At 43.2% G+C, this 26,438-nt stretch overlaps 1 protein-coding gene across 1 annotated transcript in view; it reads right to left on the reverse strand.

Annotated features, from left to right (window-relative positions):
• Positions 1-26,438, reverse strand: part of LOC124721953 (thrombospondin type-1 domain-containing protein 7A-like) — a 1,225,854-nt gene that overhangs the window by 354,314 nt on the left and 845,102 nt on the right. Inside the window, exon 11 of the mRNA XM_047247119.1 lies at positions 2,258-2,361. Within this exon, the coding sequence (XP_047103075.1) occupies positions 2,258-2,361 (104 nt within the window). The remainder of the gene's footprint in view (positions 1-2,257; positions 2,362-26,438) is intronic.

The raw sequence follows: 26,438 nt of genomic DNA on the forward strand, positions 1-26,438 counted from the left end.
AAAAGTTCTTGTTTATGACTCACTAGCGAAGGCGGAACTTTGCGGAAACATCTATTACCGGCAGACGGTGACTTCTCAATCTCCGGCCAAGGCACAACATTAGCTCCGACAGGAAGAGGAAAGGGTGACGCTACTCATCACTAAATTTCCACGGAAATTGTCACAGGGTCGACCTACGCTGATGACGCCTTAAAAGGTAAGAAAATTATCCAGAAAAACAAGAACAATTTAGACGCAAAGGATTACATCTGCAGTGCAGAACTTAAGCATTTGTCACTAAAGCTTATAATGCTGCCTACAAGTATAGTTAACGGCTGTATTTATTAGCGTACTTTCCCGAAACCTGGAATACAGCTCAAGTCATCCCGATTCCGCAGTCTGGAAAATATAATACAAAATCTGAAAACTATCGACCGATATGTTTGTTACCAGTGATGGAAAAAATACTTGAAAGGGTTCTCCGCAATAGAATTACTGCCCAACTGGAGCAACACAGCGTTATGCTCGGCTCCCAAGTGAAGTTTCCTGTGGAAGTCCAACTCATCCGGATAACAGCATTCATACCTTCACTAGATCCATCTCAACACTAGACACTGAAAAAAGGCGTATGAGAAAGTGTGGCACCAGAACGTTCTGGAGAGACTTTTAACAAGCAGTCGTATCTAAGATTGCTATGTGGAGTTATTGGGTACCTTCATGCACGATGGAAAGCCCTTCGTCCCACTAAAGGGCAAGACATCTGGCAATAAATATTCCGTTGCAGGTATCCCTCAAGGCTCTCTTCTGTCGCCTTTACTTTTTAATATTTACATAAATGATGTACTATTGGAAAATCAAGTGTAACGAGCCCCTACATCGATGATACAGCATTTTAAACTATGGAACGTAACATATCACAGATGCAGCGGCAACTGGACAGGCTCGAAATTTGGTCCTACCATGCGAGCTACAAAGATTACGGCCAATACTGGACACGAGATTAATGATAAACGATGACAGAATACCTTAGAAGGCTCAAACAAAATACCTTGCAGTTTGATTAAATTAGGAACTTATAATTACCACTCATATAATGGAGAAGAAGACGAAGCTTAAGATGATCCAACCCCTGACGTTGATGTTGTTTAGAAGAGACCTCAATCATTTAAACAAGCATCGACCTTACAAAGCAACTGTACAACCCACCCTACTATACGGTAGCTCACTATGGAGACAACTTGTGTCCTAAGTATAAAAGAACACCAAATCCTGAAACAGAAATGCCATAAGGGAAGTTTAGAACTCCTATGGTGGATGAGTACGAGAGCAGTACACAGGTGACTACTAGATAAACATCTCATTGAGTGGATACGCGACCACGCCAGCAATATCTTTAACTGGATAGAAGGTCTACGACACGTCATTCGGAACCAAACGATGCAGGCACAGCACGTCCACGACCATGGCATCTTTACAAAGTTCCCCAGCAACTAGTGGCCAACTAGCAAGAGAACTCGCCTACCCTATTCAAGCCAGAAGTTTTAGCTGAATTTTACCCCTCTATTTTCAGTTTATGTTCCCAGAAGTGGAAAAGACCCATTTGTGTGCCAACTCTCATCTGAAAGTGTCAGATAACGAGAAAACTTACTGTTACTTAATTCTATAGAAACATAGACCGCTAAATGTGGTAAACCTTCAGACACACCATATAAACAATAATAATAATAAAAATTCTGCTTGTGTCCAGCATAGCTGACTCTTTGACTTGATGTATTTCCAAAATTTTTCGTTCTCTCGCCAGACACACAATTCCCTCGGCAGCGCTGTGGAGCTAAATATGACGTGGTGAATGCGTTTGTTGTTATTTGCATTGTAGAGGACGAAGTCAAAGGCTCCGCGAGAACTTCACAGATAGCAGCAAAGGAACTGATAACTTAACATGCCCAGCTGACGAACGGATAACTATCTGCATTGAAACATCTCTTCACACTATGGACCATTAATAAGAGATCTACCCCTGACAAGCACAGTGTGGTGATAACAAGCTATAGCGTTCCACCTCTTCTCTCCTTGTTGGGCAAACCACGCCTAGACCTTATCGTGAGTCAGGGCACTAATATGTGTGTGTGTGTGTGTGTGTGTGTGTGTGTGTGTGTGTGTAAATCAACATTTTGCAGTTTCTCTAATCATGAAGAATGCTATCGGCTATAGATCTTTAGTGTCAACAACAGGGATAGATACTCAGGTACAGGGTGAGGACGAGCTTGGAGGTACCCACCTTGCGGAAACCATAAGTTATCAGGGTTGCATTCCGTCGGGCGACACGGACCCCAGGCGGCCCAAGCAGCGACCTCGCAGTCTCTCGGACACGCCACCTCGCACCTGCAACACACATTACTCAGTCACGCAAATAAACAGGGCAGCTGCCAGCAGTCTTCTATATTCATGGAGCGAACGATGAAGAATGGCGAAGTGTAGAGGAGTGCATAGTAATACGTTCGGTTCAAGGTTGAAGGAAGTTAGGGGAATGGACTGGAAGAGGGTGAATGGGATTAAAAGGACAGGAGGAATGATTCATAGCACAGATACAGTGTTGGTATTAATAAAATGTTGTTTTCGTCGGAAAAGAAAAAGGATGGAAAGGAAGGAGGATGACTACTGTTTAACGCCCCATTGACACTGAGGTCATTAGAGACGGAGCACAAGCTCAGTATATTTCACGGATGGGGAAGGAAATCTCCCGTGCCTTTTCAAAGAAACAATTCTGGGATTTACTTGGAACGATTTAGGGATATCTCGGAAAATCTAAATCCTGATGGTCGGACGTCGTATGTGTTGTAAATGAAAAAACACAGACAGGGATTTAAAGCCCTGTTGATGGCCAGGAGGAGTTGCGCTATACTAAAACTGCGTTGGATAGTTTTGGTGCAGTACATAAATCACTAAGTAAATGGTAGGATTACCGGTAGTATTGTCAGGGAAAGAAACATAAATAAATGTGTAAGAGGGAAAATGGGAGCGGAGGAATTCTCTTTGTTTCTTTGGTTGTTTATCTTGCACATAATTAGAACCGTACATCATTTAGTGTTGATCGATTGTGAATTTCGCGTCCTTTCAGTATATAAGTAGCATTTTATAGGTAAGCCGGCCGCGGTGGTCTAGCGGTTCTAGGCGCTCAGTCCGGAGCCGCGCGACTGCTACGGTCGCAGGTTCGAATCCTGCCTCGGGCATGGATGTGTGTGATATCCTTAGGTTAGTTAGGTTTAAGTAGTTCTAAGTTCTAGGGGACTGATGACCATAGATGTTAAGTCCCATAGTGCTCAGAGCCATTTGAACCTTTTTTTTATAGGTAATAAAAATTAATTGATCGTCTAACGTCAATTACTTTTGATGGAGGCACAGTTACATGCACAAACATAAAGAGGATATAAAATCATTGTTGTTATTTTGTACTCAATTGAACTTTCTTCATAGTAATCAGCCGGCCGGAGTGGACGTGCGGTTCTAGGCGCTACAGCCTGGACCCGAGCGACCGCTCCGGTCGCAGGTTCGAATCCTGCCTCGGGCATGGATGTGTGTGATGTCCTTAGGTTAGTTAGGTTTAATTAAATGTAAGTTCTAGGCGACTGATGACCTCAGAAGTTAAGTCGCATAGTGCTCAGAGCCATTTGAACCATAGTAATCAGAGATGGTTCAAATGAATCTGAGCACTATGGAACTTAACAGTGATCAAAGACAACAGTTTCTTGTTATTTTCTGATAAGTCCGAAAGTTGTTAGCATAAACATGTTTTATATAAGTTCGAAGAAGTATTGAAACGAGGTCTGATATCTTTTTATTTTGCCGTATTTTTTATATTTTATCTTTTTGTTGAGAAAATTGCTTTTTCTAGTGCTATATGATAAATCTGTATTGTTTACTTTACTTTTACTACTACATCACTCTGTTTCACGTCACAAAACAATAATTTTCGAACAAAACGTGAATTAAACATTGACAATTTCAGTTTTGCTATAAATGTTGTTTATTCTTAAGTGACAGACAGGGCGCTTACTATGGAGAACAAAAATGTTTCTTAGGTTACCCATCACACACGCACTGCATTTCCACTTCCTAGAGCGTTCATACAATCGTCGTGTTCCGTTATGATTTTCTGTTGTGTGTTGGTCCATCTGTCACTTTAAGCATGAAGATGTTCCGTGTTTTCACATTACTCAATGTTCTATGCGGATTCCGCAGATTGACAGTACATCTAATACTTATACGCTTGTGATATTTCAACAGTTTTGTACACTCGCTACGGACTTTGGCCATAAATTTGCATACTATTTACAAATACACGGTCTTTTCTGTGTATCACAGTTTCCCCTTACTGTGGTTGTGTTCACCGCTTTTTTCCACCTACACAGTTCGTGGATCTGTCTTTTGTTTGCTAAAAGTTTTTGACCTTTTAATGTCGTTACTTTAGCGTCCAGATTGTTCAACACTTAAAATGCACTTTTCGCACACAATTTGTACACATCCTCACTCAGTTTCGAGACGATTCACGGATTAAGGGAATCTAATAAGACACTGATCGCATACGTAAAGAGAGCGATCGTTGTGAGGCAACGTCTGTTAGGTATGCACCACACACCACACCCAAAGTACGGGTAGTGGGGATACGACATTAACCGACCAAAGCTACTAGGAAAACTACCATAGTCTACTCCTAGTTACGGTAGTCTACGGCAGCCTACGGAAATTTTACAACTCTAAGTCCAGGAAATTAGCGACGGAGCATAAAGCTCCTTTACAAAACATCCATCCATGATTTTACTACAATCGAGTCAGGGGAACTCACAGAACACCTAAGTCTGGGGTACCGGATGGTCAATTGAATACTGGTTCTCCGCGATGTGCAGTGTCGTAACCACTGCGCCAAGTCGATCACTAATTTTTTCGTTACTGTGTGTTTGTCTCACATTGGGATAAATGTATTAATAGTTATGGTGATTAATTTTGAAACAATAAACAGTTTGTTTACTTTTCTTTCATCTTCCTTGTTTTCATTTGACTATCCTCTGACACTTACCGCAACGTTTATGGCCAATGATTTCTGGGATACAGAGGAGGCTATCATTTTCACGCAAAGAGTGACAAATACTCTGCAAATTTTCTAGACTGAATGGATGAAAATATGCGCATTGCAAAATTACTACGCTGTCTTTATACCTATACCGCGCTGTGGTTGTCGTTTATCGAATATTCGCGATTTGGCGTTTTTTTCGTGGATAATGTTGCATACTTTACGTTATATGTTCGTAGTTTTAAAATGCTTTAAATAATGTGTGGCATGACTGAGGGGCGTTGCGTAAATAAAATTTGAGTAGGTACAGCACAGTGGACAATGGGCGGAGGGGCATAGGCGCCAGTGGTGCCACACGACATGGTCACATGATCTCAGTAGAGTGGTAGTATGTACTATTACATCTTTTATTTATCTCACTGTGAACAGACTTAAGTTGGTGGATAGTGCAAATAAGTTTGTAAATAGTTATGTTGCTCGTGTTTCTCTAGCTGTTTATCAAAAAAATATTATCTTACTATAATCGTTCCTTGCTGTTTGTTCTTGTTATTTCATATTCCTTTGAATTTATTGGCTCATGATTTTGTTTCTAAAATCGTCTTGTGAATTTCGCTTGGTATATCCCATATTTACAAGGTTTCAAATGGTTTTAGTATTTGAAACCAAAGTGTCTAACCCCAGAAATGTATAGGCCAGCGACTCTGGCACCAGGCAGTATAAGGAGCCCCGGACTTAGAGTCCCAGGGCTACCTGCTCCTCTACAATTTCTAGCTACACAGGGCATAAGCCTTCGCAAGAGTTACATCCCTCTAAAGCAGTTAAGGACAAAAAGAAGAAATCTCGAGAAAAGGCTATTCTGGTGATGTCAGAGACGTCAGAACCCCGCACGCTATCGGACTCAGAATCTGTGTTTACTCCATGTTGTTCCACCACCACCAGTGACAAACAGTGATCCTGGTGCGTGACCTGTCATCCTGACTCTATAACGCTTGACAAGGATCCCCTTTACGTGATAATTCAATGGAATTGCAATGGATATTAATGTCACGTGCCAGAACTGCGAAACTGATTTCCTACTGATTCGCGACCTGTGTTGCTCTCCAAGAAACGCAATTCACTGATGACCATTCTCCAACTCTTTGAGGTTACTGTGTCCTCTGTGCCCGCATCTCGTGGTCGTGCGGTAGCGTTCTCGCTTCCCACGCCCGGGTTCCCGGGTTCGATTCCCGGCGGGGTCAGGGATTTTCTCTACCTCGTGATGGCTGGGTGTTGTGTGCTGTCCTTAGGTTAGTTAGGTTTAAGTAGTTCTAAGTTCTATGGGACTGATGACCATAGATGTTAAGTCCCATAGTGCTCAGAGCCATTTGAACCATTTTTTTTTGTGTCCTCTGTCGGAAGCATACTGGCCCCAAGAGAGCTCCTGGAGGGGTCTATATGCGGCTTCGCAGTGAAGCTTTAACTGAGTGGATTCCCCTCTCGATCACATTGAAAGCAGTAGCAGTGTAAGAACGAACAACCTTAGCGATTACCCTTTGAAATGTCTGTTTATCCCTGCGCAGGGGGATTACGTACCTTATATTTCCACCTTTAGCCAACAACTCTCCCCCCTCCCTTCCTTCTATTTATGGATTTCAGTGCACTCCACCCCCTTTGGTGGAGTACCACGTCAGCTGATAAAGGGCTTCTCATTGACCAACTTCTTTCCGACCTTGATCTGTCTTCTCACTTACGGCATCTTAACTACTTTCTTGCCGGATATGGCATTGTTTTGGCTATCGATATTACGCCATCTTCCCTCAGTCTCATGGCATCACAGAAGTGGTAACTATACGACGCTTTTTGTTGTAGTGATTACTTTCCGGTGATTTTGTCACCGCCCAGTGGGACATTTGCCACATTCGACTATCCAAATAGCCACCTGGCAGTTGTAAACTTCTGCAGTCACATTTATCTAGTCTTCGTCAGACTGTATAGGCGAGGTGTTTGGAGATGTCTACGCCGTGATCTCCCACGCCAGTGTCGGCTAACTTCTGAACACATTAGAGAAGCTGAAAAATTCCCCTGTCGTTTACCCCTTGTAATTCTGAGTTGTTTATTGAAGCTTTCAATGACTGGAAACTGCTTCAGGCTCTTAATTGGTCTCATTATACGGCTCCAGATCCTGATAAAATTCATCATCAGATGGTCCAATATCTGAAGCTCATCATGCGACCCAAAGACTCCGTATACTCTAGGTCCCTAAATATAATTTGCTGGAAGTTATTTTCTCTTGGAATGGAGTGACGGTGACATAATCCGCCTCTTAAAGTAGGGAACAGCTCAACTTTCATAGATAGCTACCGGACGATTAGCCTCAATAACGTGTTCTGCAAACTGCCTGAAAGATGGTAGCTCAACAATTATGCTGGGTTCTCAAATCATAGGCTTTATGTCTCCGTACCTGTGTGGTTTCTGGGAAAAACGATTCACTGTCGACCATCTAATTAGATTCGAAAATGTTGTCCAATAAGCGTGTTCCAAACAACATCTCATATAAGTCGTTTGTGACCTGCTTAAGAACTATGACACTGCTTGGCACCATCAAATTTTACTTATCCTCTATGACCGGGGCATTCGAGACTCCCAACTAACTTTTGTTCGTCAGTTTTTACCCCTTCGATTACTTCATGATAGAACTTGTATGTCGCTCAACTACTAAATGGCCCAAGAGTTCAGTGTCCCTCAGGAAGCCATGCTAAGTGTGACACCGTTCCTTACTGCTATCAGTTGGCTAGTGACCTTCTTACCCCACTCTGTATTTCGAGGACTTCTGCAATTGGTATAGATCCAATATATAACCATTGCTTAACGCCAATTCCAAGGAATCATCACAAGAAGCTCCACTTGGACGCTTTGCCATAGCTTCCAGTTTTCTCCTCCGAAGGCGCTGGTGACGGATTTCTGTCACTGTACCACGGATCACACCCACCACGAACTCTATTTGGATACCCAGCGCTTGAATGTTGTTGAAAAGTCGCGATTTTTGGTTCTCCATTTCGATAAAAAGTTGACACAGCTGTTTCACGTTCATCAGTTAGACTAAATGCGTGTGGAAGCTTAATAATTTCTGCTTTCTCGCCGACACCTCTTAGGATGGGATTACTTCATATTTACTGGGCTCTGGTCATCTCGACGACTATGGTTGCCAGGATTACAGCTCAGTGGCACATTTTCTTTTGTAATCATTGGGCACAATACATCATTGTGGAGTATAGTGGCCACTGGTACCTTCAGGATCCGTCCCGTACATACTTTTCTCACTGAAGTGGGGTTCTTACCTCTTGAGTTTCGATGATGCTTACCCTTGCTCACTTACGTAATCACCATACAAAAATTTCCTAACCATCCGAATTAATGTTTTTTTCTCTTCATACCACGGGTACCGGTTGCACTGATGTTCACCCTCAGGTGGCTTTCCCAGTTGGATTGTGCCTCGAACATTCTGCCGACTCCGCATAGCGAGTGCTCCCAGAGATGCTTTTACATCCCTCTTCTCCCTGGTAAGGAACAATATTCGTTACAGGGAGCTGATGGTCATTAATAGAATCCTTTGTTTTATTAAACAGATCTATCTCTGTCGCATTTTAATTTATATTGCTCCAATGAGTAGTCTCTGTGATATCGACCGATGTTTCTCTTGTCACCCTATGACACTTTCTTTTCTCTGATATTAGTCATACTAATTGGTCAGTTGTCTTTCCCTGGATCGCACGTCATGTGGGTATAGTGTCATATTCGGTTTTGTAATTACTGGAGACAGTACATCACTGTGGAGTAGAGTGACCACTGAATCGTTCCGGACTTGTCCCATAAATGCTATTCTCTCCGAAATGGGGATCTTACCTCTCCAGTTGCGATGATTTTGGCTTGAGAAGCGCTTACTCGCCCAACATATGCTTTGACGACCCGGGACGCGGATGTGAGGGTGCAGATAAGGCTTCTACTCACTCGGAGATGGAAAAATATCTGGTGACAACTCTGTGCTATCAAGAAGAGTATGGGTGCGTGGTGTTCCTATATCTGTTCCATCTGAAAGGAACCCAGCATCCTATGTCGCCTCAACTTCGGTCATGCTATATTAACCCATACTTTAATCTTGAGTAATGAGCCACCTCAAAGCTGTGGTTGTGGAGCCTTACAAAACGTAGATCGCAGTATACTAGACTGTCCCTTCCTTCTGGCTCTCCACGTGAAGCATGACCTTCCGACATCCTTGTCTCTAACGTTGGTGGACGACATATTGACAGCTGAGCTGATTCTTCGTGCTTTTTTCTCAGATTAAAGGTTTTAAAATGCTTTTGGGTTGGGGTCATGGTGATTGGGGTTGGGGTGGCTCCTTCTGCCTGCTGGACCTGGGGTCCCTCGACCCTATGGCCCCTGCTAATAACTCTGGTCATTCTTCTTTTAGTCTGTTTTTAATTACTTTTCAATACGGTTAGCCCTTTTCTGCCTCATCCTACTTAATTTTTTAGGAGTGCCCCTTCGCTTAGCACACTGATGGAGGTATGACAATGATTCCCTATCCTTGACACCCCCCGATGAGGAAGCTCTAGTTGAAAAGGTTTTAATGCTTTCTGCGAGAGAGTAGGTCCTACTCTCACATCTGACCTCGGGTGGGAGGTTCGCTTCACGCTGCATGCTGTGCCTCGAGAGACACTAAACTATGCCTATCAACGTACCGACCTGCTTATTCCTCTCATCTTATTTTAATACTGTCGTTCTAACTAGAATACGCCATATTTTTAGCATTCCTACTTTTACTATTACGGGCCTCCTGTCCTCCGGGATAGATGGAATTGTTTATTCCTTTACTGCCTTAGCCCTGCGTCGGGTCGGCAGCAGTCAGACGTGGTCTAGGTGCCTCTCACCGTAGATGAGCCTTGGCTTGTAGATTGGCCCGCCCCATATACTTTTATCGCTCATGCAATTACTTCTTATCTCTGGCATCAAACATGCTTTCAATGTTTCCTACATAATTCACAATTCGATTATATCCCTGGCTGAACGAGGGAATGATGACATCGTTATTTAGTAGGAGGTGCAGTAAAGTTATAACATCTTCGATTCTTTTCCCTAACACTCTAAAACTGTGAAACTTGTGCAACTTCTCGATGTAATTTCCCTGCCGCCGTAAACATTTTTCATAATGTCGACGCCATGATTACATGGCCGCTGCGAAAACTCCTTTAGGAGTCTGTTTCCACAATTGGGAAATCACTGATAAAATAACGACACTGTTAGTGAATATGCGACCACGGAAAGGGTCTTTCATCGTTGGAAACAGTCAAAAGTCGCTAGGAGACAGATCAGGTGAGTAGGGAGTATGAGAAGTCATTTCAAAGTTGTTTTCACAAAGAAACCAGTGCGTCACGTTCACCCAATGCGCTGGTGCATTGTCTCGGTGAAAGAGCACAGGTGCAGCCCTTTACGGCCGTTTTTCACGCAATGGTGGGAAGAGCTTATTCTTCAAAATATCATGGTAGGATGCACCTGTCACCGCAGTACCCTCCGGCACGCAGTGAGTAAGGATTACACTAGCGCTGTCTCAGATCATGGCCACCGTCTTTTTTTTTTGAGCACTGGCACTTTTCCTAAATTTTTTGGTAGCTGCTGCAAACACAGGTGTTTAGCAGTACACCGTTCAGTGCGCATTGTAGCGAAATGCAGGAAGATCTGCAGCGGATAGGCACTTGGTGCAGGGAGTGGCAACTGACCCTTAACATAGACAAATGTAATGTACTGCGAATACATAGAAAGAAGGATCCTTTATTGTATGATTATATGATAGCGGAACAAACACTGGTAGCAGTTACTTCTGTAAAATATCTGGGAGTATGCGTGCGGAACTATTTGAAGTGGAATGATCATATAAAATTAATTGTTGGTAAGACGGGTACCAGGTTGAGATTCATTGGGAGAGTCCTTAGAAAATATAGTCCATCAACAAAGGAGGTGGCTTACAAAACACTCGTTCGACCTGTACTTGAGTATTGCTCATCAGTGTGGGATCCGTACCAGATCGGGTTGACGGAGGAGATAGAGAAGATCCAAAGAAGAGCGGCGCGTTTCGTCACAGGGTTATCTGGTAACCGTAATAGCGTTACGGAGATGTTTAGCAAACTCAAGTGGCAGACTATGCAAGAGAGGCGCTCTGCATCGCGGTGTAGCTTGCTCGCCAGGTTTCGAGAGTGTGCGTTTCTTGATGAGGTATTGAATATATTGCTTCCCCCTACTTATACCTCCCAAGGAGATCACGAATGTAAAATTAGAGAGATTCGAGCGCGCACAGTGGCTTTCAGACAGTCGTTCTTCCCGCGAACCATACGCGACTGGAACAGAAAAGGGAGGTACTGACAGTGGCACGTAAAGTACCCTCCACCACACATCGTTGGGTGGCTTGCGGAGCATAAATGTAGATGTAGATGTAGATTGTTGAACCTAGAGCTCAGCAGCAGATGGCCCCTACGTGTTCCCAAGTTGACAAAACCACATCTTCAGGTACCGCGGCAAAGGTGTCGAATTCATGCCATGGAGAAGCGATGCTATACAGCTCTCCCAAGGTGAACCAACACGGAAGACCTAAAAATGGCTCTGAGCACTATGGGACTTAACTTCTCAGGTCACCAGTCCCCTAGAACTTAGAACTATTTAAACCTAACTAACCTAAGGACATCACACACATCCATGCCCGAGGCAGGATTCGAACCTGCGACCGTAGCGGTCGCGCGGTTCCAGACTGTAGCGCCTAGAACCGCTCGGCCACTCCGGCCGGCACGGAAGACCTAAAATAGGAGCGGAAACCACTGCAAGTTGCTTCTCGCCCATGCTCATGAATGATAGAAGCCGATGTTATGGAAGAAAAATTTAATCAAAGAGCCTCTTCAGTAATGAAAAGGTAACTAAAGGTACCAGAAAAACTGTTTTAATATTTACTGTACTGTAGTTTCTGATATGGAAAACGGAGATTACAGTACAGAATGACTAAAACATTAACGTTACACTACGTGCAAAACAATCTGTTCGCCTTGGTGATAGGTTAGGTAATCAATCAGCGTAGTAGCTCTTGCAGAAAGAATAGCAGCGAATGTGGAGTCCATGTTATCTATAGCTAAATATTAAGTATAGAATGAAATATTTCAAAGAGAATGAGGCAGTGCGCTGTGAGGAACCTGTATTCATTTGCAGTCAGCGTTCTCTAGCAGGACTTGAGGCAAGTGTTCGTATTCTCAATGAGCACACAGGTTCCGTCCGTAGGGGTAAAAGAGAAGTCACGAACAGTAACATTACAGGTGGCAAGTAGTGGCAGAAGACTCAATCCTGTGATGGGTGCTTTATGATTCAGGAGAAAGGGAACTGTTTTGTGTGTGTGTGTGTGTGTGTGTGTGTGTGTGTGTGTGTGTGTGATAGAGAGAGAGAGAGAGAGAGAGTTGGGGAAGACAGTGTTGGGCAGAAATGACTAGACGCCTCTGGCCACACTGTCTGTACATTATTTTGCTGTTGTGTGCGAAATCATACAGTAGACAGTTTTTTTAAAATGTGAAAAGAGCTGCAGCCGCACTTCGATAACTGTCGCACTACAAAAGGCGTAGGAGCTGATCAGCAAGTGAGAAATTTGGCGTTTGTTGAGATGAGGTGGCTGTGGCTCCAGGACAGTGGAAAATTTAGTTGCAAAGCCGTTTGATTATTGTCATGAAAACTGAATAAAAATTACAGTAATTCTCAAAAGGAATAAAGTCGTTCATTTGAATAAATGACGCATATGTTGTCCTCAGGAGTACAGACTATATCAGGAAGATTCTTAAGAAAATGTATCTGCTGCAGAATAGATACAAAACCAAGCTTAAATCCCCACGAAGTAGGTGTTACGTTAAACACACTCAGCTAATTGAATGGTAATGCGTGATAACCTAAATAACTACCGAACAACTACTGTAGCAAAATATTATCAGTAGGCCTGTCCCGTAACCCGAAGAAATTTTAATCACATCTAAAGGCTCTCTGTTGTACAAAAATCAGTTTACGGACACTTGTGTTTTAGATAAGAACCGAAAGCCAGAATAGGAAAAGAAAAGCCGTAATGTTGACTTCTTCCTTTCACAAAGAAAATCGAGATACTTACCAACACTGAATAGCCGTGCTGTTGCGAAGGTGAGAGACACGGTAATCAGTATCAGCGGGGTTGACAAGCAGCTTACATTTCTAAACATCAATGTCTCAGGCCCCGATAGACTTCCTGTCATATTATATATAGAATTTATGAGTGAATTAGCTCCACGCATAACCATAGTTAACAACGGATCCCTTGAGCAGAGATAGGTTCCCCGTGAGTGAAGTAGCACAGGTCACATTCTTCTACTGATAAGGAAGTTTAGCTATCGTCCTGCATCTATATGTAGCAGAATCTCACAACATATTCTCTGTTCAAACATAAAGACCTACCCGAAAGAAAGTAAATTTCTCTATGAAACTAAGCATGGGTCCCAAAAACATCGATAATACGAAACCCAACTCGCGCTCTTTAAAGATCATGCCCTCAGTGCCATGGTGTAGAAATTAGATTTTCGGGGTTTGTAGACTTGCGAAAAGCGTTTAGTATAGTGTTACATCAATGCCTCCTGAATGAAATAGGTTCCTGTGGGATATTTGAGGGGGGTAGGACGTCAAACGGGCCTACTTGGAGCAGGAGAGGCACCACAGGACATTTTAATTTCCACTGTCTATACTTTTACAAATAAATTTATAAAACTTTATCAGCATGACCAGCAAGGATTAAGGATTCACACTCATAACAGTGGAAGTTCACAAACATGACAAAATATATTTTTTTTTTTCATGTGAAGTTTCATCAGTTTTTTCAGTTACTGTTGGCATAATTTGATGCTATAGGTACACTTTTCTTCATAAGTAGGAGAGACTCTTCGATGAATTTCGCGTAGCATACAAACCATACTTACAGGTGTCTGAAACTCTAGAATTTATGTAATTTATGAAAAAAATGAATAAGCTGTTACATTTTAAACTTCATGTTTACAAAAAACTCAAATTTTATAGTTAATTACCTCAGTTTTTACCACAGTTTTTAATGGATTTGGAAAATTCTAGAGTTTCATACATGGAAACAAACCTTAATATATCACACAGTAAAAAGTCCAGATGTGTGAAATAGATTAGCACAGCTGTAGGTCATGAAAATGGCGGATTTTAATTCATAGGTAGGATACTGGAAAGATGCCGCTTGTCTACAAAAGATACTGCGTTAAAACGCTTTTATGGCTCTTAATTGAATACTGTATAGGACTCTTTAACAGGTCAGACGCAGGATGTCAAGCACATATAATGAAGGGAAATGCGAATGGTCACAGGGCACTGGAGAGAGAGAGCGTAAAAGAAAGCTAAAAAGTTTTACCTGTAATACACTCTGAAGATGGCCGTTGTAAACCTCGCGGAACCTGCTTAAAAGGTCAAACAACTGGCTTACGGAGCAGGAACTGATGGTGTAGAAATTGTAGAGATAAAACTGGGCTAATAACAGCTCGTGTAGAGGCGTACGAGCGGTCATTCTCCCCACCCCGCAATGCGCCATCCACGAATGGAGCACGGAAAAATCATAGAAGCAAAGTTTGCAAAAGGCTTCCGGAAGTAAGATGTCCATCCTATCATTCTTTATCGCTTTAAAGAGGAAGTTGGCGTCAAGATAGTGTCGAGGTTGCATCTCGATGTTCAACAGTGGACGTTCATTTGCTTATACAGTATATGATCAAAAGTATTCGGACACCTATTAATGGACATTAATATGGACAGTGTTGAACTCTTCGCCTTCATGACGGCTTGATGTCTGCTCTGGACACTTTCAAAGAGGTGTCTGAACGTCTGTGGAGGAATGACAGCCGAGTGTTCATGAAGAGCCAAAACCAGAAAAGGTTGTGATGTAGGACGCATGCGTCTGGAGTGAAGTCGACGTTCTAACTCACCCCCAAGGCGTTCCACTGGGTTCAGTTCGAGACGCTGGGCAGGCCAGACTAAGGAATGTTAGTGTCTACAAACCATTGCCTCACAGATGATTCTTTATGACACGATGCACTGTCATACTGTTACAAATAATCATCTCTCAGAACTGTTCCTCTGATGTACGCAGTACACAATGCTGTAAAACGTGCTTATGTCCGGATTTAGTGTTTCCTTAAGCGCAATAGGGGGAATACACCCTAACCACAAGAAACGCCCCCATACCGTAATATCACCTCCTCGGTACTTCACTGCTGCGACTACACGTGATGGCAGGTAGAGTTCTCCAGGCATTCGTTACACCCAAACCGTTCCACCGGATTGACACAGGGTATAGTGTGATTTATCACTTCATATCACTCATTTCCAGTCATCTACTGACCAGTAGCGTTGCTCTTTACATCACCTGAAGCCTTGGTTTGCAATGAGTACAGCAATGTGTGGTTTATGAGCGGTGATCGACCTTGGTACCCCGTTCTTTTAACTCCCTACGCACACTCATTGTTCTAGCTATCCTGCTGGTACACTTTGAAACGCAAGACTGTTTGCTTTAGCTGATTTCACGCGATATTTTAAACCACACTCCGCAATGCACGGCAGTCCATCTCCGTCATTACGCGAGGTCTACGCTGTCTAGGTTTAGCTACGGTTGTTCCTTCGCGTTTCCACTTGACAATCACTTCACCAAGAGACGACTTGGACAGCTTTAGAACAGTTTAAATGTCCCTGACAGATTTTTTACCAAGGTGACATCCGATGGCAAGTCGACGTCCGAAGTCACCGAGCTCTTCCATTCTGCCGTTACTGCTCTCCACTCTCATGACATACAGTTCTCAACCCTCCACTGCATAGGAGTGACCGATACTTTTGATCAGGTAATGTATTGTTCCTAGATATGTGAATTCTGTATTAAAAATATACGTTTTTGTCGAGTCGAGAACCATTTCTTTTTTACATTCGTCGAGCTCCTTTTCGAAAATTTCAGAGTAATTCACTAATCTGCGTAAACACCATATTATGGCATTTCGACTTAATTTCTTAGCTAGTGGTGCCAGCTGCTTAATAGAGAACCTCCTACTTACGTGTGAAACTTCAGTTACGCCATCCATGTGCACTGAAAACGAAAGGAGATAAGCGTGGTGGTCGCGTACGTCCGCTTAGCGTCAGGTCAATGGCGTCACGCAGACACACGCGTCCCACGCGCGGCAGCCCGTAATACGAGTCCATCAGGTAAGATTTACGACAGCTTAGGAGGATCCACGGGTGCGTGTGGCTGCTCCACAGCATAGCGGCCTGTATGGAGCTCACTGTGTTACTGAGTTTCCCTCAGTATGCGTCGCTGTTTATTTCAAGTAGTTCCTTTACGGTAGGTTTAGTTCAAACATACATTTATTTGTTAAAAACATGTGTTTCCTCTGAGCTGTTAACTTTTGTATGTCAAAGTCAACTTCTGTACTTGACTTTTGATGGAGGTTGTTACTTAAATTAATAATTCTCAAATTTATTTCTGAATTTCTCGGGTGGAAATGAAATGCAGTTATTATTCTTGAGAGCTCCTAGGTGCACAGAGCAGATTTTCTGAGCGTCTCGCAGGACTGTATCAGATGCAAAAAAGATAGGAACTACAGACTGACTGATATCAAGTTGGCTGTATTCATCGTACTTTTGGGTGTCTCATTTGTTCTAAGTTTCATCTGCATCGAATTTCTGGTACAGTGAGCTATGCCCATTTCTTGGCTTTGTAGAGTATTTCCAGTTGTGTTGTTATTTAGTGTTAATACGTCAACGTGTGTAGTGTTTAGCTATTTTATGTTGTAAGTGCCAGTTGTTTATGAGTTTTCTTAGACTGCATCACTATCCCTACTGCCTGAGAGAACTGATGTAAGGCAGTTCTAATTCTACCTTGTTATATAAGGATAGGGAGAAGCTATTAAAATTTAACAGCTAACTTACAATAGTTGTTGCGACTGTGTGCTAGTTTTTAACATTTGTATAAAAATTTGACGTGTATTTTTCATGGAACGGGTAGCTATATATAGAAAATATATTTTGACAGTTATTAACTGCTGTACGGGAGTAAATAATAGATTTCACACTTAGTTTTGAGTGTAAATAAGCAGCATCCCCAATTTTAGCGATTATGTGTTTACAGTTGTTGCTTGGTGCTGTATCTTCAGCGTAGTCATATTAGTTGGGGGCACATACACTTCTACAGCACTTTTCTACCCGCACATAGATCGTCGTAATTATCACCATGACGGAAAGAACGGGCAATAAATTACCGAATCTATGCTGTTAATTTACAAATTAACGTAATTGAAAGAAGAGGAAGTACTGTGGAAAACTACACTACTCTTCATTAAAATTGCTACACCACGAAGATGACGTACTACAGGCGTGAAATTTAACCGACAAGAAGAAGATGCTGTGATAGCAAATGATTAGAATTTCAGAGCATTCATACAAGGTTGGCGCCGGTGGCGACACCTACAACGTGCTGACATGAGGAAAGTTTCCAACCGATTTCTCATACACAAACAGTAGTTGACCGGCGTTGCCTGGTGAAACGTTGTTGTGATGCCTCGTGTAAGGAGGAGAAATGCGTACCATCACGTGTCCGACTTTGATAAAGGTCGGATTGTAGCCTATCGCGATTGCGGTTTATCGTATCGTGACATTGCTGCTCGCGTTGGTCGAGATCCAATGATTGTTAGTAGAATATGGAATCGGTGGGTTCAGGAGGGTAATACGGAACGCCGTGCTGGATCCCAACGGCCTCGTATCACTAGCAGTCGAGATGACAGGCATCTTATCCGCATGGCTGTAACGGATCGTGCAGCCACGTCTCGATCCCTGAGTCAACACATGGGGACGTTTGAAAGACAACAATCATCTGCACGAACAGTTCGACGACGTTTGCAGCAACATGGACTATCAGCTCGGCGACCATAGCTTCTGTTACCCTTGACGCTGCAGCACAGACAGGAGCGCCTGCGATGGTGTACTCAACGACGAACCTGGGTGCGCGAATGGTAAAACGTCATTTCTTCGGGTGAGTCCAGGTTCTGTTTACAGCATCATGATGATCGCATCTGTGTTTGGCGACATCGCTGTGAACGCACATTGGAAGCGTGCGGTCACCTCTTGTTCGCATTGACGTCACTTTGAACAGTGGACGTTACATTTCAGATGTGGCTCTACCCTTCATTCTATCCCTGCGAAACCATATATTTCTGCAGGATAATGCACGACCGCATGTTGCAGGTCCTGTACGGGCCTTTCTGGATACAGAAAATGTTCGACTGCTGCCCTGACCAGCGCATTCTCCAGATCTCTCACCAATTGAAAACGTCTGGTCAATGGTGGCCGAGCAACTGGCTCGTCACAATACGCCAGTCACTACTCTTCATGATCTGTGCTATCGTGTTGAAGCTGCATGGGCTGCTGTACCTGTACACGCCATCCAAGCTCTGTTTGACTCAATGCCCAGGCGTAACAAGGCCGTTATTACGGCCAGAGGTGGTTATTCTGGGTACTGATTTCTCAGGATCTATGCACCCAAATTGCGTGAAAATGTAATCACATGTCAGTTATAGTATAATAAATTTGTCCAATGAATACCCGTTTATCATCTGCATTTCTTCTTGGTGTCGCAATTTTAATGGCCAGTAGTGTAGATTAGAAATATCTAAATACAATGAAGGAAATAAAAATCGTAACACCAAGAAGGAGTTGTGCGACATAAACGAAAGTTGGTGGATGTGTTTCTACATCTGAAAGATGGTGTCTATTCTGTGAAGATTCAAATCAGGTTTGCTTTAATTACGCGCTCAAATGATCGTGAGCGTTAGTTACCCCTGAGATAATGACGTGGTGAGTTGATCGTAGTCAAAAATGCCTTGGACTGATGACTTTAGCAGTTAAGTCCCATAAGATTTCACACACATTTGAAAATGCCTTGATGGCGACGAATACGCCATTAATGATACCTCACTGAGGTTTACGAGGTCGTGTAATAGGGCTACGTGAAGCAGGGTGTTCTTTCTGCAACAATGCAGAAAGACTTGTCAGGAATGTAGCCACTGTACATGATTGCGGCAGCGGTGTTACAAATATGTACTACCGAGAAGGAAGACCATCGTGTTCGGCGTATGGCTCTGAAGCATCGTTCAGCGTCTCCAGCAGCAGGCTGAGCAGCAGCTAGCATCACAGTGACACAACAAACTGTTAAAAATCGGTTAATTCAAGGATAGCACACAGCCAGACGCCCTGTAGTGTGCATTCCACTGACCCCAGACCACTGCCATTTGCGGCTTCAGTGGTGTCAAGCGAGAGCTAATTGGAGGTCACGGCGTAGGTTTGCTACATTTTCTGATGAAAGCTGACGGTGCATCGGTGTCAGTGATGGCCCTGTGTTGGTTAGGTCGCCATTTGGGAACCTACAAACAACCTGTCTACGTGCTACACACACTGAACCTACACCTGGTGTAATTATCTGGGGTACAGTTTCGTATGACAGCAGGAGCACTCTCGTGGTTATTACACGCACCATGACTGCAAACTTGGACGTCAGTCTGATGATTCAACCTGTTGTGCTGCCATTCATGAACAGTACTCCAGGGGGTGACTTCCAACAGGATACGCTCTCCCTCATAGCACTGTTGTAACACAACATACTCTAGAGAGTGTCGACATGTTGCCTTGGCCTGCTCGAACACCAAATCTGTCTACAGTCGAGCACATGTGAGACATCATCGGACGATAACTCCAGCGCCATCCACAAACAGAATTAACTGTCCTCGTATTGGCCGTCCAGGCATGGAACTCCATCCCACAAACTGACATCCGACATCCGGCACCTGTACAACACAATGCATGCACGTTTGCATGCTTTGCATGCTTGCATTCAAGATTCTGGCGCTGATTAATGTACCAGCATTTAACATATTCAACTGCTTTTCTCGCGCTTACGTTAATCTGTGATCTTGCAATGTTAATCACTTAAATTTGTTACCTATACAAAAGTGGCAACAAAACGACTATTCACGTTGGTGTGTAGAATATATGAGTCTGGCGATATACCATCTGACTTTCGGAACAGCATCACCCACACAATTCCGAAGACGGCAAGAGCTGACAAGTGCGAGAACTATCGCACAATCAGCTTCGAAGCTGCTTACAAGAATAATATACAGAATAATGGAAAAGAAAACTGAGAATGCGCTAGGTGACGATCAGTTTGGCTTTAGGAAAAGTAAAGGGACGAGAGAGGCAATTTTGACGTTACGGCTAATAATGGAAGCAAGGCTAAAGAAAAATCAAGACACTTTCATAGGATTTGTCGACCTGGAAAAAGCGTTCGACAATATAAAATGGTGCAAGCTGTTCGAGATTCTGAAAAAAGTAGGGGTAAGCTATAGGGAGAGACGGGTCATATACAATATGTACAACAACCAAGAGGGAATAATAAGAGTGGACGATCAAGAACGAACTGCTCGTATTAAGAAGGGTGTAAGACAAGGCTGTAGCCATTCACCCCTACTCTTCAATCTGTACATCGAGGAAGCAATGATGGAAATAAAAGAAAGGTTCCGGAGTGGAATTAAAATACAAGGTGAAAGGATATCAATGATACGATTCGCTGATGACATTGCTATCCTGATTGAAAGTGAAGAAGAATTAAATGATCTGCTGAACGGAATGAACAGTCTAATGAGTACACAGTATGGTTTGAGAGTAAATCGGAGAAAGACGAAGGTAATGAGAAGTAGTAGAAATGAGAACAGCGAGAAACTTAACATCAGGATTGATGGTCACGAAGTCAATGAAGTTAAGGAATTCTGCTACCTAGGCAGTAAAATAACCAATGACGGACGGAGCAAGGAGGACATCAAAAGCAGACTCGCTATGGCAAAAAAGGCATTTCTGCCCAAGAGAAATCTACTAATATCAAATACCGGCCTTAATTTGAGGAAGAAATTTCTGAGTATGTACGTTTCGAGTACAGCATTGTATGATAGTGAAACATGGACTGTGGGAAAACTGGAACAGAAGAGAATCGAAGCATTTGAGATGTGGTGCTATAGACGAATGTTAAAAATTAGGTGGACTGATAAGGTAAGGAATGAGGAGGTTCTACGCAGAATCGGAGAGGAAAGGAATATGTGGAAAACACTGATAAGGAGAAGGGACAGGATGATAGGACATCTGCTAAGACATGAGGGAATGGCTTCCATGGTACTAGAGGGAGCTGTAGAGGGCAAAAACTGTAGAGGAAGACAGAGATTGGAATACGTCAAGCAAATAATTGAGGACGTAGGTTGCAAGTGCTACTCTGAGATGAAGAGGTTAGCACAGGAAAGGAATTCATGGCGGGCCGCATCAAACCAGTCAGTAGACTGACGACACAAAAAAAAAAAGTATTTTCGGAGTTTCATTATTCTACATTATTTTTTTTTTTTTTTGCGTTGCGATTTTTTTCTGTCAGTGTGGTTTGTACACAGTGTCAATCAAATACTTTTTAGAATAATGTTCAATCCAGCTGCACGAGGTTGCTTATAATCCAGGGTGCCAATGAATGTCGATTAAGAAAATGCGCAAAGGAAAGTAGTTCGTAATTACTGAGCATCGCTGATATTTTCATTGACATTTTAGTTCGTTGTTTCCATTGTTGCAGCGCGGATGAAATAGCTGGACGTTAAGGAATTTCAGATACACTGATCCGCCAACGTCCCTGAGGCACATGGCTGATGACATAGCCGACCTTCGAACCACCCCGCACGTTACATCAACTAGGGATGAGAAAAGCCGACTGGTTAAGACCCATAGCGGTATTTTAGTTCTGAATAACTGATATATTTCGGTATTTTTTTGGTCTCGGTTATAAGAGGTGTTTTCATTTTTTCCCAATGACCGGGTAAAAAACTGAAATTTCAATTAGCCATAGGAGCAGTGCTAAAAATTTCGTTTTTAAATAAAGCCTTTTTAGAGAACTAGTAATTACTGTGACTGCCAGTCAAAAGCGATAATAACCACCTTTTGCAGCATGGACTGCTGTGAGGCGTGCAGGAAGAGAATCAGTGATGTTCTGGAAGATACCGATAGGAATGCGGAGACGTCCTGACTCCGGTGTCGTTGTCAGCTGTGCTAGGTTTCTCGCTTGTGTATCGATGGTACAACACCAACATCGAGGTAGTCCAACAGTTTCTGGATTGTGTTTACAACCGGGGAGTTTCGTGGTCAGGGGAGCACGGTAAAATCATTCTGGTGCTCTTCGAACAACTCACGTAAACTGCGAGCAGGATGAGGCATTGCGTTGTCGTGCTGGTAGACGCGATCGTGCCGAGAAAATGACAGCTGCACGTAGGAGTGGACATGGTCCCCAAGGATAGATGCATACTTGTGTTGATCCATTGTGCTCTCCAGAATGATGAGATCACCTAGGGGATGCAACGAAAACATTCTCCAGATCACAACGCTCCCTTCTTGTTTGGTCTCATACGTTTCACGCTGTACTAGCCAAGGGCCATCTGTGCAATGGAGCATTAAACGTTATTTCATCTGAAAAGGCCACCTGTCGCCACTCAGTAGACGTCCAGTTTCTGTATTGGCGTGCAGGTTCTGGCCTTCGTCGCCCTTGAACAGCGGTCAGCATTGGTGCATTAACCAGGCATCTCCTCAGGAGGCACATACGCAGCAACGTTCGCTGAACGTTCGTTGAGAGAACACTGTTGGTAGCTTCGTAGTTCACCTGGGGGGGGGGGGGGGAGGCCAGTTTCTCAACAGGTACGCGTCTGCTCACCCATACATATCTCCGCAGCTGTCGTTCATCCCGGTCATCTATTGCCTGTGGTGCACCGTAGTCGCATTGGCACCGGTATGGGATAGCGAAATTTTGCCATGCACGATATATTTTAACCACGGAGGCACGCTAACAGTTTACAGACTTAAGCGATTCGAAAATACTTTCACTCTTGGCCCGCAAACCAGTGATCATGCCCTTCTGGACGTCAGATAAATGGCCCGTTTCCGCGTTACGACAATGACTGCACTGTTGTCCGCGTCCCCCCAACACGCTTCATTTATCCTCCACTGCTAGCGCTAGCACCTGCTGCCTTTGAGTGGTTATTTCAATTTGACGTTGAACATTGGGGGTGGTGACGTTAATGTGACTGGACTGTGTTTCTGTTGACAATCACGTTCAAATTACACGTAAGGGTTGTACAGTACTATAAGTTTCGTTAAATACGGTGATGAGAAAACTATTTCCAGTATTTTTAGCTATATAACCCGACAATTGGATTTCGTTAAAGCGGAGCAGTAAGCTGCCTTCAGAAGTAAATACAGCACGAAGGCTACTGGCAAGTCATAACAGAAATTTTAGAATGGTTCCATGAATATGAATTACCAATTTGTTTGGGAATAAAAGTTTTTGATTAGGGCTCAGACTCAATATCAACGAAATATTTACTAGCAGACCTTGAGTAACAGTTCTCTGATTCAACCTAGATTAGTAGTTGAGTATACATGCATCCATGCTACATATCCAATTAGACATCAGAATAATGAAAACTCTGAATTCAGAAAAGTCCAAACCCGCAAGATTCCGCTCGTTAAACGTATTCTCAGTAGCTCAGAGCAAGTTTTCAAATCCTTAAATGGGGAGAAAGAAGAAGAAATACGAGATAGTGGAAGGTGCCTGAACGACTTTCATTGTGATGACATGGTACTGTTTGCCTCCATTGAAAATAAACTTCAGCTACCAGTGTAAAAACTTAATACAACAGAAAAGCCTGCAGTAAATAACTACAGGACTAAAAAAAGAGTAAATATTACTTCAAAGGAAATTTGTAGGAATTAATAATGAAGTCACAAAACTAATTGACGAGTTAGTAGCTGAAGACAATGACTGGATGAACAGTAAAACAAACAGACCGAAGAGAAGAAAATATGTGATCTGATTTTGATAAACCAACTGCAATTTTCAAATATAACTTACCGAAATTTCAGAAAAATTAAGTTTACGATCAGGTATACTACGTGGTACGAACTACGGCATAATGCATGTACTTTAAGAGTTAAAAACATTCAAAAACGTTACTAATCATGCAGTGATGTGTGATTAACATAGACAGGGAAAAAGTCGAATGAAGCAGGGAACAGATCAGAGAGGAACATTTAATGAGAATGAAGTGGAGATGGCTCTGACTTTCAACCACTCATACATGGCAGATGGGCCAACGAAGTTCTTTGCTGAACAGATAAGATACACCGAGCTGAAAACTTAACGGGAGGTCGTTAAATGACATACAGTAGCAACACGGATGCACATTTATGAAGCTAGTAACACATGGAAAAGTCTCTGTAAATCATTTATGCAGAACTGGATGTCGAATGGGCAATGACTACGAAAAATCCGACCAATGAAGTTTTTCAATATTCACCTTTTCCAGAGGTTTGAAATGCGACAGGATAGTCTCTGATCGCCGTTTCATCTTTTAATACGTGATTTGACTTAAATCAGGGTGTAATGAAGCCCTCATTGAGTAATGCTCGTTAATAGCGTCTTCTAAATTTTATTAATTCTTATGAAAGAGATGCTAAAATATTAACGTCTTGATTGGCATACTATTAATTTTAATTTAGTATTGGATTTTTATTGCTCGTTTAATCCTGGTATACTTTTCTGGTCTGGACTGAAGCCACTGGAATTTTCGCAGGACGATATCGACTGTGGTCCCGTTCGGCGGCGCTGCCGAAGGCATTATAAGAACCCGATTTAGTGGACTGTTTGACGTAACTGTCCGGTTCCTGCTTCGCTTTGTTAAAGTATCCCAGGGCTGTCTGTTCACGGTGTCCGCCTCTTGGAATTTGGATTGGGTCGCTGAGGCAGTGGGATGAAACTGTATTCTTGCTGCTGGAGAACGCCAGTGAATATCACAGAATGAGCGCCGAGTGTTTGACTTAGGAGCGCACTCTGCAGTTTCGCCAACCACCGTGGGTGCAGTGCGAAAAGTACCCAGAGGTAGCAGAAGGCAGACACGATTAATCTGTACGAACTGCCGTTAAACGTTTTAGTCAGTTCGTGGGAATATCACCTTACAGTTGCCACTTAGCTGTTTGATGTTTCCCGACGCGCCTGGCCGTCACCAAGTCTGGATTGTTTACTTCACGTCGTGGGAAACCGAGAGCTCGGCAGCAATTGTCCAGGAATATAAAAATGTCGTCTGATGGGAGAGAAAGCCAGCGGAAATCCGTTCATTGTTCAGTCGTCTAATATTGTAGAGGAATAGGAGTTCAACAGGAATTTGTACATGATGTTTAACTCGAACAAATTCCTTGATTGGATGACGAAAAACTTAACTTTTTGGAAGGGTGAGGTAGCGAGCCTTCCAGGTGAGCTGGCATTCAGGCGCAGACTCTGATTCTGGCTCGGATTCTAAGTTTGACAGGCAGTCTTCTGAGATGAGGATGCAGAAGCTAAGTTTTGGGTTCCTACCTTCGGTTCTCTGTTCTGCGGACTTCGATTTTGATTGGTAAGAGTACACTGTCCTGTTCACAACGCTTGGTGTGCTCGCTTCATTCATTAGATGGATTTAACTTCTGATTTCGGGAAATGAAACACAGGCTCATCTCGGTATTCATTGGCTACATCTCAGTACAGTTATCCATTTACTTCCACATGAGTTGCATTACAGCAGATCTCGTGACAACCATCAATCTAATTAAGGGACCGCGGATTCAATGTGCTTGTTACACTGAGGAGACAAAAGTCATGGTATAGTGATATGCATTTATACAGATGGCGGTAGTATCGTGCACACAAAGTACGAAGAGCAGGGCACTGGCAGAGCTGTCAACTATACTCAGCTGATTCATGTGAAAAGTGTCCGACGTGGTTACGGCCACACGACGGGAATTAAGACTCTGAACGCACAATGGTAGTTCGAGTTAGATGTATGGGACATTTCATTTCGGATATCGTTAGGGAATTCGATATTCCGAGCTCCACAGTGCCAAAAGTGTGCCGAGAATACCAAGTTTCAGGTGTTACCTCTCACCGTAGACAACGCAGTGGTCGACAAACTTCACTTAACGACCGAGGGCAGCGGCTCTTCCGTAGAGTTGTAAGTGCTAACTGACAAGCAACACCGCGTGAAATAACCGCAGAAATTTATGTGGGACGTACGACAAACGTATCCACTACGACAGTGCGGCGAAATTTGGCGTTAGTGGACTATGCCAGCAGACAACCAAAGCGAGGGCCTTTGCCAACGGCACGACATCGCATGCAGCCCCTCTCCTGGGATTGTGACCGTATCGGTTGGACCCTAGACGACTAGAAAAC

The sequence above is a fragment of the Schistocerca piceifrons genome, chromosome X (assembly GCF_021461385.2).
Source record: "Schistocerca piceifrons isolate TAMUIC-IGC-003096 chromosome X, iqSchPice1.1, whole genome shotgun sequence".
Taxonomy (NCBI): Eukaryota; Metazoa; Arthropoda; class Insecta; order Orthoptera; family Acrididae; genus Schistocerca; species Schistocerca piceifrons.